The sequence below is a fragment of the Hermetia illucens genome, chromosome 1, assembly GCF_905115235.1.
Source record: "Hermetia illucens chromosome 1, iHerIll2.2.curated.20191125, whole genome shotgun sequence".
Classification (NCBI taxonomy): domain Eukaryota; kingdom Metazoa; phylum Arthropoda; class Insecta; order Diptera; family Stratiomyidae; genus Hermetia; species Hermetia illucens.
In genome coordinates, this window is record NC_051849.1 from 149200800 (window position 1) to 149212825 (window position 12026).

At 39.5% G+C, this 12026-nt stretch overlaps 1 protein-coding gene across 4 annotated transcripts in view; it reads right to left on the minus strand.

Annotated features, from left to right (window-relative positions):
- LOC119652983 (E3 ubiquitin-protein ligase Ufd4) overlaps positions 1–12026 on the minus strand; it is a 96421-nt gene that overhangs the window by 29630 nt on the left and 54765 nt on the right. For all 4 annotated transcript variants that reach the window (XM_038057415.1, XM_038057428.1, XM_038057407.1 and 1 more), the window contains 3 exons: positions 8967–9106; positions 1013–2109; positions 382–932 (listed from right to left, as the gene is read on the minus strand). In XM_038057415.1, coding sequence (XP_037913343.1) covers positions 382–932; positions 1013–2109; positions 8967–9106 — 1788 coding nt within the window. The remainder of the gene's footprint in view (positions 1–381; positions 933–1012; positions 2110–8966; positions 9107–12026) is intronic.

Below are 12026 nucleotides of genomic sequence, written 5' to 3' on the forward strand. Positions count from 1 at the left end.
GGAATAGGCGGCGGTAAAATGTAACGATTTGTTACGATAATACGTTGCTGTTGTCTTATCGATTGGGCAAATGTACCGCCTTTTGGTAGTTGCTTGGCAAGACTTTGTGTTGTAGAGGAGATACTATTGTAAGACATATCGCTTGGAGACATGCTAGCAGTGTAGCTGGTATGAACAGCGGGATTGCCTGCGGGCCAACTGTAACTAATCTAAATTAATATCAACATTAAATTAGTGGTAACGACAAAGATTAAAGATTGGTGTCTATACCCTACTTTTCATAGCCAATTTCAATACAAATCAATTTTTTTTGGGCACATATTCTGTCAATTGTTTATCTTGCTAAACTGTCAATTTGACATTTCAACGGATTCAATTTACCTCATTATCTAAAACGCTCGCAACCACCTCAACGAGTAATGTTCCCAAGTTTTGTTCTCCGTTTCCCACATTTGGAGGTTGCGACTCGCACAGCTCTTTCAAGAGAGCTGGTTGTGCATATTGCACCATTTTCTTGATTAAACCCAAACTGGCGCGGCGCACACTACTCAGCATTGTTCCTTGAAATGTTCGACAGAACACTGGTAAGAATATTTTCAAATATATCGGTGCCATTTCGGGGTCACCGCGTGGTTCATTCGATGCATCTTCTTGGTCAGATTTTAAGTCTGCACGGCCAGCAGACATCCATTCCCCTGGTGATTGTAGAATCGCAGCAACCTCGCGATGTCCCTCGTCGATTCGTTCACGGGCCTTATCGAGAGGTGTTTTGCCGTCTTCATCACGCAAATCTGGATACGCGCCATGTTTTAAAAGAACCTTGGCAATACCTGGTCGACCGAAACATGCTGCATAATGTAATGATGAGCTACGCTGCCCTTTGTTCACATCGGCGCCTTTCTCGCAAAGGTATTCAACCATTTCCAATGTACCTGTAATGCGATATTGATTTTTAAAAACTTTTCGTTTCGATTGAAAATATGTGATATTTACGAACTTGGTTTCTACTTACCAAAAGCTGAAGCCCAGTTTAACAATGTCTGTCCTACATCATCCATGCAGTTAACATCTATTCCTCCCGATTCAATAGCCTCGGTAAGTGCTTCTGTATCTTTACTGCGAATGCAGTCGATGAGTTGGCGATGTGTTCTTTCAGCATTTGAATCTGTACGGCGTACACGTGGAGCCAACTGTCCTTGCTGTCCGGCGCCGTTTACTCGACTTAAGGCTTGGCGTCCTTCGAATAGAAGTAATAGTAGAAGATCAGATAATCGCATACAATCTAGTACGCATCTCTCATCTCCTTTAAGAGCGCGCTCCATAGATTCGGTGAGTTTTGATCGTAGCAGATCATGAGTAATTGAAGGAGATCCACGACAAAGAGTCGACAATAGGGAAATTGTCGTTGAGATTGATTGTGAAGATCTATTAGCATCTGTCGGCTGTGTTTTTGGCGTTACAGCATTCGTGTTATCATTATTGCTAGAGGAGGAACCTGATCCGGTTTGAGCCCCTCCTGCTGCATTTCCTAGCCGTTTCAAAAGCTCGTTTACAAGTCCGTATTCGGCTAAAGGAGCCGGATCCACTCCTTTTCGAGTAAAACGATCGGCTACTGAAGCGAAACATTTCAATGCACCATCTGCTACCAAGGGATCTTCATGTTGCAATAAAGTGCTTAAACTTTCAACACAATTTTGAATGCAAGGACTGTTCGGTTCGACTTTCGTGCATAGTCTTGAAACTACTGCCATCGATGAATGTAACGTATCCTTGTGTACTTGCGATCCACAATCTCGTATAAAAGAAAGAACGCAGTTTAAACCGCCTCCTTCGAAAACTGCTCCTGCTTCACGTGTACAAATCAACTCCAGAACTTTTATGCATTGTTCGGCTAAATCACGGCTAGTTCGGCTCGATAAATCGGCGACAACGAGACGATTGCATATCGCTTTTATTGCTCCATCAATGGCAACAATGCGGCGTGTACATTCGGCTGAAACATCAAGGTAATATGTGATGGCACGTGCAGTGACCTCGAGAACATTTTCCGGTGCCAATTCATCCAGAAAAATTTTACAAAGGGCTGGAAGAAAAGTACGGGGTGGGCATCTGAAAGAAATAAATTTGTTTTGAAATTAGCGAAAATCAAACTCAGTTTAGATGGAAAATCGAGTGTTTAGTTTACGTTATTTATTTTGTAAATAGTGCTACAATTTATAGATAGATGCACAGGTGTTACTCGGGGGCATGTTGATTAAAAGGCGAAAGTGGCAGTGGATAGGTCACGCATCAAGGTTGGCAACCCCATTGCGGGCTACGATATCTAGTGGAATTCCAAGTCGTCAAGGAACACATGGCGAAGAACACTGGAGGAAGGGTGAAAGCGTCTCGAGTAGTAATGAGAGTTGAAAAGCATTTCGGCGAATTGTGAGTGATGGTGTCCCATAGGAATGTCACGTGCTTCGAGATCTGCTTGTACAGACATAGTAAGAAGCTAACATGGTTCTGAAATGTCGTATATATGTTCGATGGATTACTCACGCAGCACAGCGGAAGTATGCTCTGTCCAGCTAGAGTGCCTCGAGGCAGCGTTGAAGGAAAAACGTCCACCCAAGGTGAATACTCACACTGTTGAACACCCTCAGAAAATATTGCATAATTACATTTGCACCAGTTGGTCCAATTCGTATACTTCCCTGACCCTGGCCCATCAGATTTTTACTTGTTTTGCTTTTTGGATAATCATTTGACAGAAACGAATTTTTTCAATGGAAACGCTCTAAACACCGTTTTTGCTGCTTTCAAACACCTCCTAGTATGTAAATTATCGGCAAAGAAACGGCGCTTCAGCTATGGAAGGTTTTGTTTGTTTCTTCTGTGAGTATATTTGAGTGCACGAATATCCCATTTGTATGTAGGTATATGTATATTTACCATGTCTAACTACTCACTTTAGTGTAATATTGAGATTTAGTACTTTGGGTTGCAGTAAATTACACGGAAAAGACAATTTTGAGCTACTACTTTATCAATAATAGTGCGATTTTGATCTAACTTGAGCATATTATGCTTCATAGTATACATATAGTATACATTACTGCAATGACTTTATGACTCTAGGATAAGCTAAACTAAATGTCTCTGCCAAAATTAAGACTGGCTTTGAAAAGCACTAATCGATACCTTTCATTTGATACCGAAGATCACTATATTCGTTTGAAAAGAATTTTACACCCCCCTTTTACATGCATGAGGACCTCCCTTTGAAGTCAATGTAGTAATGTAACTTACTGAATGTGTGGGTGGGTTTTCATAGTTTCTACTTTCTCATCGAATTTTGTGTCAATTGATATAGCCGTTTCTGAGAAAAGTGCGTGTGACAGACAGACATTGGACCGATTTTAGTAAGGTTCCAGCAAACCTTACAAATGGGAATATATTTTTTTAAAAATTTTACTTTTTTAAAAAAAAAAAGAAGCAACTTGTGCACAAACTTAATAGAAAGCTAAATATATTAAATGATAGAAAGACATACACCATGTAACCTGCTAAAACTTCATTGTGGGAAATGACTCTTGATAGAGGTGTTGAGAGATAATTCAATTCAATTCTATTTGATACAGCTGAAAATATGAATTAACTATTGCATTGTTAACGACTTTAGACGCAACCACAGTTGAATCGGTAGACAACCCGGAACATAAGGGTTGTTAATCATATAAGGTAGAAGCACGATTTGCGCAGTAAAGTGTTAACCAAATTATTTGAAGACAGATATGCTTACATAGTAGAGCAAATATTATATCTATAATTTTCGCAAATGCTCTTCTTGTGTGCTAATGAGCAGTTTACTTATTGGAAAATTATTCATATTATACAAAGCCATTCTGAGAACAAGTACCAACAAAAGTAATTGGTTATAACTCAGGTCGTGTTTTCTTTTAAATAACCGATATCCTAGAGCCTAATTTTAAGGTTCATGAACAGACCAGGAAATTTTCTTCCCCACGCTCCCTGAGCCGCGGTACTCGAGTGTGTAGATAAACTCTTAATAATAATAATAATCGTTGGCGCAACAATTCATATTGGATTACGGCCTTGCAGCTCATTCAATACCGTAACGGTACACTACAATACACTGTAGAAGGCAATGTGGTCAGTATTGCGCTCGCCTGAGATTATCACCCTGATTTGCCCCAGGTACTCATTCATAGCTGAGTCGACTGGCATCCGACATCCAGTCACGATAATAAATCCCTCTGCCACTAGTGAGATTTGAACCGCCAACTTCTGCTACGACAGCCCAGCGCTCTAACTACTTGAGCCACCCGTACCCTCTTCCTAAACGTAAAGCCGCGAACCTGCTTTGAGAGAATGCATACAGAATACCATGAGCTGTCAATCAACCCCTCTATGTCCTGTGTATGATCAGACTATTGTGACTCGTGCTCTAATAGGACCACAGCGTAATTTGAAATTTAGATAGACAGCAACATGTGGCGCCCGCATCCTGGCCTCCAAATTGATGATGCCCTGATGGGCCGTTCTCAAGGCCTTCTTCTTTAGCTTTTGTCCTGTTAGTAACGGGTCGGTTCGTGCTGATCGAATGCGCTATTTTTCTTGGTCATCGTTTTATACACAAAATTAATTATAAATTTGAATGTCAAGCTTCGCAAAAAATTTCTCATCTCAATGTTATCTCGAAACATTATTATTATAGCGATCAAAAATAAAATGGAATTGCAAACAGCAAGGAATCATAGGAAATAACCGAGCGAATGTAAAGGAAATCAATGCTGAGAGTCTAAGCCAAAAAGAGAATGCAACGATAATAATCAATGCCGATCTGAGTTGCGAATAGGCGCGCATCTTGGGTTATGACTCATTGTGCCAGCTACCCATATTGCAAATTATTCTTGTAAATAAATAGCCGCGGACAAGTAGAATACTCCCCATTGTAGCACTCTTTTTTCTTTGGAATCGATGCGCTTATCGGACGAATTGCAGTTACCTTCCATACCTGTGCAGGTAGCCGTGAAACATTGCGATATTAGAGCTTTGCTCCTCCATTACTAGTAGAAACGAATAGAAGAAATTCCTTTAATTACTGTCGAGGGTACTCTAGAGACAATAGGGGCACAGCCAACATGGTAGTGAGCTCTTTACAACATACTAGAATGGCTCTTTAGTTTTCGCAGTGATGCAATCAAATTACAGGAAAGGAAGATCTAGGCGTCGTAAGAGCAATCAATTTGTCGTCTGCGCATATTACCGTGTCCATATCGACTCCATGATGCGTTTATAGTCGCTTTCGCGGAACCAAGTTATGAACTTGAAAAGATCGGTGTCAACCAATATCGAGTGATAGAGAAAAATACTCGAATTGTCCTTCCAACTAGGCAACAAATCTTTTATAAAGATTCACTTGAACTCGGTGTGGAGTCATTAATTAACTGGATTAATCAAAAGAGCAACTCGAATACCCCATCAGTAAAGGATCAGTCAGGAGAACTACTAATTGGGAATGTCCACCTAATTTATAAGGAGGCTTTAACCACATTCTACGTCGCATTCACAAAATATTTTAAGATCCTCCCAGAGGCTAGGCCAAAGATCCAAAACTAAAGTTGATTTAGGTAACCAATGCCATTGCAGATATAATTTTGGATGCGACGTTTGGATTTTATCCTGAGTTCGGAAAAAATAAAATCATCACAATGAATACCTTCGCTCTTCCCATCTTTGAATATATGTTCGATGTTATACAGTGGGGTAAACCAGATGTATTCTCTTCATCAGTTTTCCTATTAAAAACAATCCCTTAACAATCTATGTCAGGCTATTGTCATGGCAGATAATAAATTGCCTCTTTATAATTTGAGAAGCAGAAAATGAAAATGTATGTAACTTTAGTCCAGCAGAGATTTATATGCGGAAAGAGAAAGCTACTCACGGAACGCACTTACAAAATTGACATTACAACTCCCAAAGCGCATCCTTTACTCCAATTCAGGGGCCTTGCTAACCATCGCCCTAGCTTGTTTAGTTCGCCTGCTATGTCGTGTTGAGTAGACGTGTGTTGATGGAGCTCGTCACGAAAATGGAGAAAGAAAATCTAGAGCAACGCGTCACGATAAAATTTTGCGCCAAATTGGGTGCTAAAATTGTAAAAGTGCATGGGGATAGTACTCCTAGTCGTGCACAGGTGTTTGGATAACCTAAAAAGTTTAAGGAGGGGCCTGAAAGCATGGAAGTGGGAGACCAGTCGAGGTGCGGACCTACGCGAATGTGCGGCGTTTGTGCGCCCTAATCCGTGAACATCGGCGTTTAGCAGTTCGAAAGTTGGCCTCGCAACTGGATATGAACTCTGAAATAGACAAATTTTAATATCTGATTTCGGGATGAAAAAATTGTGTGCGAAGATTGTTCCAAAGAACCTTTCTGAGGAGCAAAAGCAGCATCGAATGATCGTCGCAGAAAACTGTTTGGAACAAGTCGAAAACGATCCCACGCTGCTTCATCGAGTTATTACGGGCGATGAGAGCTGGTTTTTCCAATACGACCCGGAAACCAAACGCCAAAGCTCACAATGGTTGCCTCTGCATGCTCCCGCCCAAAAAAAAGCTCGCATGAGCAAGTCGAAGGTGAAAACGATGATTATTACTTTTTGATGGCCGCGGAATTTGTTCCATCGGGGCAAACCGTAAATTAAGTCTACTATCGCCAAGTACCTGAAAGATTGCGAAAACGAGTCAACAGGTTGCGCCCAGACATCGCTCGTAACTGGACCCTCCATCACGACAACGCGCTGTGTCACACTGCGCTCAGCGTGTCCCAGTATTTAGACTCTAAAGGGATGCCATGTTACAACAGCCGCCTTATTCGCCCGATATGTCATCCTATGGCTATTTTTTGTTCCCTAGAACAAAATCGCTGGTCGAAGGAACCCATTTTGGGTCAATTACGAACATCCAAGCGGCCGTGACGAGGGTACTCACGGACATCGCAATCGAAGCATTCCAGAAATGTTACGAAGAGTGGAGAACGCGCTGAAATCGCTGCCCAAGGGGGCTACTTTGAAGGGGATGGCAGAGTTGTAGAATAATGTTTTTATGGAATCAGTCTTATTACTTAATTGTCTAACCTCGAAAGTCTAGTCCGAAAGGTCATGTCCGGTAACAGTTTGGCTTCGTTTTCAAATTACCAGTGTTTTGCCTCTGTAGTTTCGAACCACGGGCTCAATGTTTAAAATATTTGTGACAATCGAGAATCTAGCAATATGAAAAATATATGGCCCATTTCTACCCATAAATCGCGCCTTTTGAATCCATGAGTAAGACAAGACTCATGTACTCAATTTTGGTGTTACTGTCGTTCCTAATGGAAGTTCGCATTGCCATCAACAACATGAAATTGATTCGTGAGAGACTTAAATATGTTTTTTTTTTGACGTGACAATTAGGAATGAGAGATTCACCGGCTGGGTTCCACGGTCGTTTATGGTAAACAGCAAATAAGTTCAAAAAAATACTTGGATCTGATTATGACAAATTTGATGAAGTTGACAGTCCTTCAAGACCTCAGAGAACAATATGTTCGAAAGAAGTGAAAACGGCCCCTTCGACCGAAGTGAGATCCGGAAAGAATTATTCTTACGAATTTTTTGAAGGAAGGAGATATTTATACTATATAGCGTACAACTAGCTACTGAGTCGATTTGCAGTAAAATTGAAAGAGCGACGAACCCACTTAGCAAAGAAAGAGCCGTTTCACGTATCCAAATTTTATGAATTGAGAAGGGCGGACGACACTACGGGAAAATTTTGAATTTGAAATGTTCGTTGATGCGTTGATTACAAAGAACGCCAATTCATCCAAGTTGAGCTGATGCGTGAAGCAGTTTAACAAAGTAGTTATATATTGAACCGTTTGTAACAGCGCTTTCTGTGCTTTTCGGATGGTATCCTTGTGAATTTATTAATCGGTCAACGTTTTTCTGTCGAGAAACTTATAGTAGAGGTATTTATTTCCACGGACCTTCATTTGGAGATTGTCATCCTAAAGCCAAATATATCGATTGATGAATCGCTCACCAGGCATAGTGACCACAAGGTTTGCATAGGTTGCTTTGTGGATCGTGTTTTTAACTTGATTCTACCATTCATCGACATTCGTAATGCTTGGCAATCATGTAAAGATCAGTTTTTCTTTTTTCTCACAAAATCGAGACCACATAATTCGCGGCGAGCTAGGGTGCTGCTCACGCTGCTTTTGGCGGGGATTTGCAGTCAGTGTCGGTTACAACATTCCGGCGTCTTGTGATATAATGGATTTTCGTCTTACTATTTTCACTATAATGAAATGTAGGAAGATTAGATAATCGTTTGATAAACCATGTATTGACAAGTACAGGGTCACAGTCGACCATAACATCGCCAAACTCATTGCGGGTTCCGAATCCTCCTAAAGAAAACGGGAAAGGTGAACCAAAGGTGTATTGCTTCGGGTTCACCTTCTATATAGATTTAACACCGAGCAGTTGTTCCCGACAATGAAAAAGAACTTCACAGAAGGAAATCTATTTCGCTTATTTTACAGATATATGTACGTATATTAGGGCCGCTTTCCCTTATCTCCACTCTGACGAATTATTGAACCCGTCTCGTATGAATACATATTCTCTGCCACCGGTGAAGTTGTCTCCATGATTTAGAAGAATGGGTAGTGTGGTTACCAAGGTTATTCAGGCGTATTATTTAAAACCAAATCACGGATTGATGGAATGATCACCTGGGTCGATAAAGTTGTTGCGATTGCTGGTCAGTATTCTAAATCCCACTGGTTTCAGTTAAATAGTTGTAACTTAAGTCAGCAATGTAATTATTTCAAATTTTTCATTCTTCAATTTTATGTTATGATGAAACAATAATTAACGATTATAAACCATAAAATCCAATAATACTTACATTTCAAAACACCTGTCCACATTATCAGACATCAATAAGAGCATGCACAATTGCTCTAGAGCAATTAGCTGCATGTCCCGTTCGTCTCCTTGTCCCATCGAGAGCCATTCTAGAAGCGTTTCCGGATCAACGTCTCCCATCTGAAGTGAAAAGTGAAAGGTTTTTTTTTGTGGTGGTCAAATTTTTCAGATCGTGTTTATTCACATATGTAATGTATTTGTATTTATCACTAATACAGATAGAGAATAAAGCGAGAGAAAAAAAATGTCAGGACAGAAATTTTGAATTTTAATTACATGATGTGTTTTACTTTCAATTGAATTAGACGTTTACAATCAGTAAAGGGGATGTAGTTTATGACGGTTGTTTTCAGAGACGGCAGAATCAGCGGTTGCTTTGATGATAACTAGAGCGTAGGATAAGATACTAAAAATGGACGTTTTCAGGTAAGCTTTAGGATTAGCGGATTCGCAGTCAGATATTTTCCAACATTTTTCATAGGATGAGAAGCGAAGAAACCCAGCATTGAAAGATCTTCGACTGAATTGCATTTTGTTAAGAAAATACTAAATTTCCTGTCAACGTATATTTTGCAGTGTGCTGCTATTATACCCAGGGAAGATTGCGTAGAAGCTCTTGAATTCGCAAAAACAAATCTCAAAAGAAATAAAATCATAATTTCTAAATAAATTATTCAGTTCTTCGCCTACACAGCGGGAAATGAATAGTTTGTTTCCACTGTCTGTCGGTGAAGTGCGTAACCCAAATATTGATTCAACGAAGTGTTTTGAATATATTTTTCAAGTTAATCAGGATTTGGCTGGTTATTAATAGACTGATGAGATGCGTGCTTCTCAGAACATGATCTGCTAAATAGAGAAAGAGTAAAAGATTGGTTCTATTAAGGCTACAAAAGTGGTGTATGTTACTGCGACAATATCCACATGTCATGACGATAAAAGAAATTTTTCGAAAGTACTGCGAAGATATTTTTACAAAGCGTTGTTCTAAGAAATTTGTCAACCATCAAGTCACCGACCGGAATAATATACAATTTAAAATACAACGGAAGCCAATAACCTTTGGAAAGCCCACTTTACACAGTTGGATGCTTATTTTTATTTGCTAGCGGAAGTTGTCTGAGTATGGCATGCTGGCAAATATTAACTGATTTATTTTTAAAATATAATATCTTGAAGATTAAGCACCCTCCACAGATTTCGTATTTGTTATTATCAAAAATAAGCGATATATATATAATAGGCGCGCAAAAAGCTGATGGTACAATTGGGAAAGTGTTGGAAGATTGACTCTAATGCCCCGGCTGTAGTACACAATAAGCGCTGCAACCATAGTTGTTCCGAGTGTCTGCATCCCCATAATCATTTTTTAAGAAATTATTCCATTCTATCTAAAGGCATATATCTGAAAAATCCACCGTTGAGCCTAAACAAATCTCTCATACTCCCAAGTTGGCATGATTGCTCATGCTTACAAGCTAAAGCGGTTAAAAGAAAAGAATCAGAAAGTCAGCGAAGAACGAAATGGAGGCGAAAACAAGCACAAAAAACATCGAACATTTAATGATGTTCGCCAACACATCACCTTCTTAATTTTTTCTCTGAGCTCTAAAACGATTTCTTGGCACTCCACCAAAAATGTAAATTGACGGAAGTTTTCTAGAGATAGCAAGCTAGCACCAGTCACATTCATAGATATACTAGCCTAAGAGCGAGAAAAACCTTCTGACTTAGTGTGCATGTCAAGATATTTTCGTTTAATCTCAGACGACATGGTAATGAATAGTTAGATTGCTCCACCGTTATTTCGCTTCTAGATTTGACTGTATCTTTCTTGATAAGGAAGTTAAAATGTAGATTGCATTTCTATCTAATCTAAGGGGTCTTATTTAGAGAATAGATTTATGTATAACTGGATTAGTAGGACATCTATAAACATCCACGACCTCAAGGTAAGATAAGTCGTTGCACTGAATGTTTGGGTTACTGTACAATTAGCTTCGATTTTGACTATTAGGATTGAATCATACACACACGGCAGTTCTTTACATTTAGAACTGTTTATTTGTAAAATTAATCCTTGTGTTTATTTGGTGAGCTTAAGGTAATATTAATACAACTAAAATGTATGGCCTCATTATCAAAAATTTGGTATTCGTCGTTATTTTCTTTTTGAAGATCTAGATTAAAAAGTAATGAGGGAATTGTGGCGTCTTTTCCCTAAAACCAAGCCACCAAGGATGCTGGGAGTTCTGAGTCCGCATTCATTTGAAGACGGACCGGACCAATTGGGAAGCAACTTACTTCCTTCTCTTGAGGTCCACGGTTGTCAGTCAAGATTTTTTTCTTTTCTTTTGAGCTTCGGTGTTTAACCCAAAAAGAGGAGTCTGTGGACCATAAGAGAGGAAGTAAGTTGCTTCCCAATTGGTCCGGTCCGCCATCAAGTGGATGCGGACTACCACCTGTCGCCATTTTCGGTCACGCTGCTCCTAGGGCAGAGATGAGGCAGCGTCTGATGAGTTGCCTCTGCCCTGGACGAAACCGTCAATCAACATTTTTTCTTTTCTTTTTAATTACATATTTTTTTTTTAAATGTCAGTTCACAGGATAATAATGCTTAATTACATACGAACATAATATCTTGTTTAATAATTTTTTTTTCAATTAAATTTTTGCTCTATCGAAATGACCTTCATGTTTGATCACCTAACCACAAATTTTGGGCATTGTTTTTATGAATTTCTGGAAATAATTTTTCTGCAACTTTTTCCAGTCGCTTTGTAATAAGGCCTAGAGTGGCGCTACACTAGATGGAGATTGACTCTTAACTTTTTAGTGGAGCCCATTCCAAACAAGGTCAATGGACAGTTCTGGTGATTTTGGCATTTCATAATTTATAAGATGCTTACCTTTTCTTTTCCATTTAGGAAATCTTGAAGAAGGTTTAGAGAAGTGATTCGGATCATCATTTTGATGGCAAACAAAATTTTGATCAATGATGTAGAGTCCAGAGGGTATGGCATGCACTTGCAAAATTTTC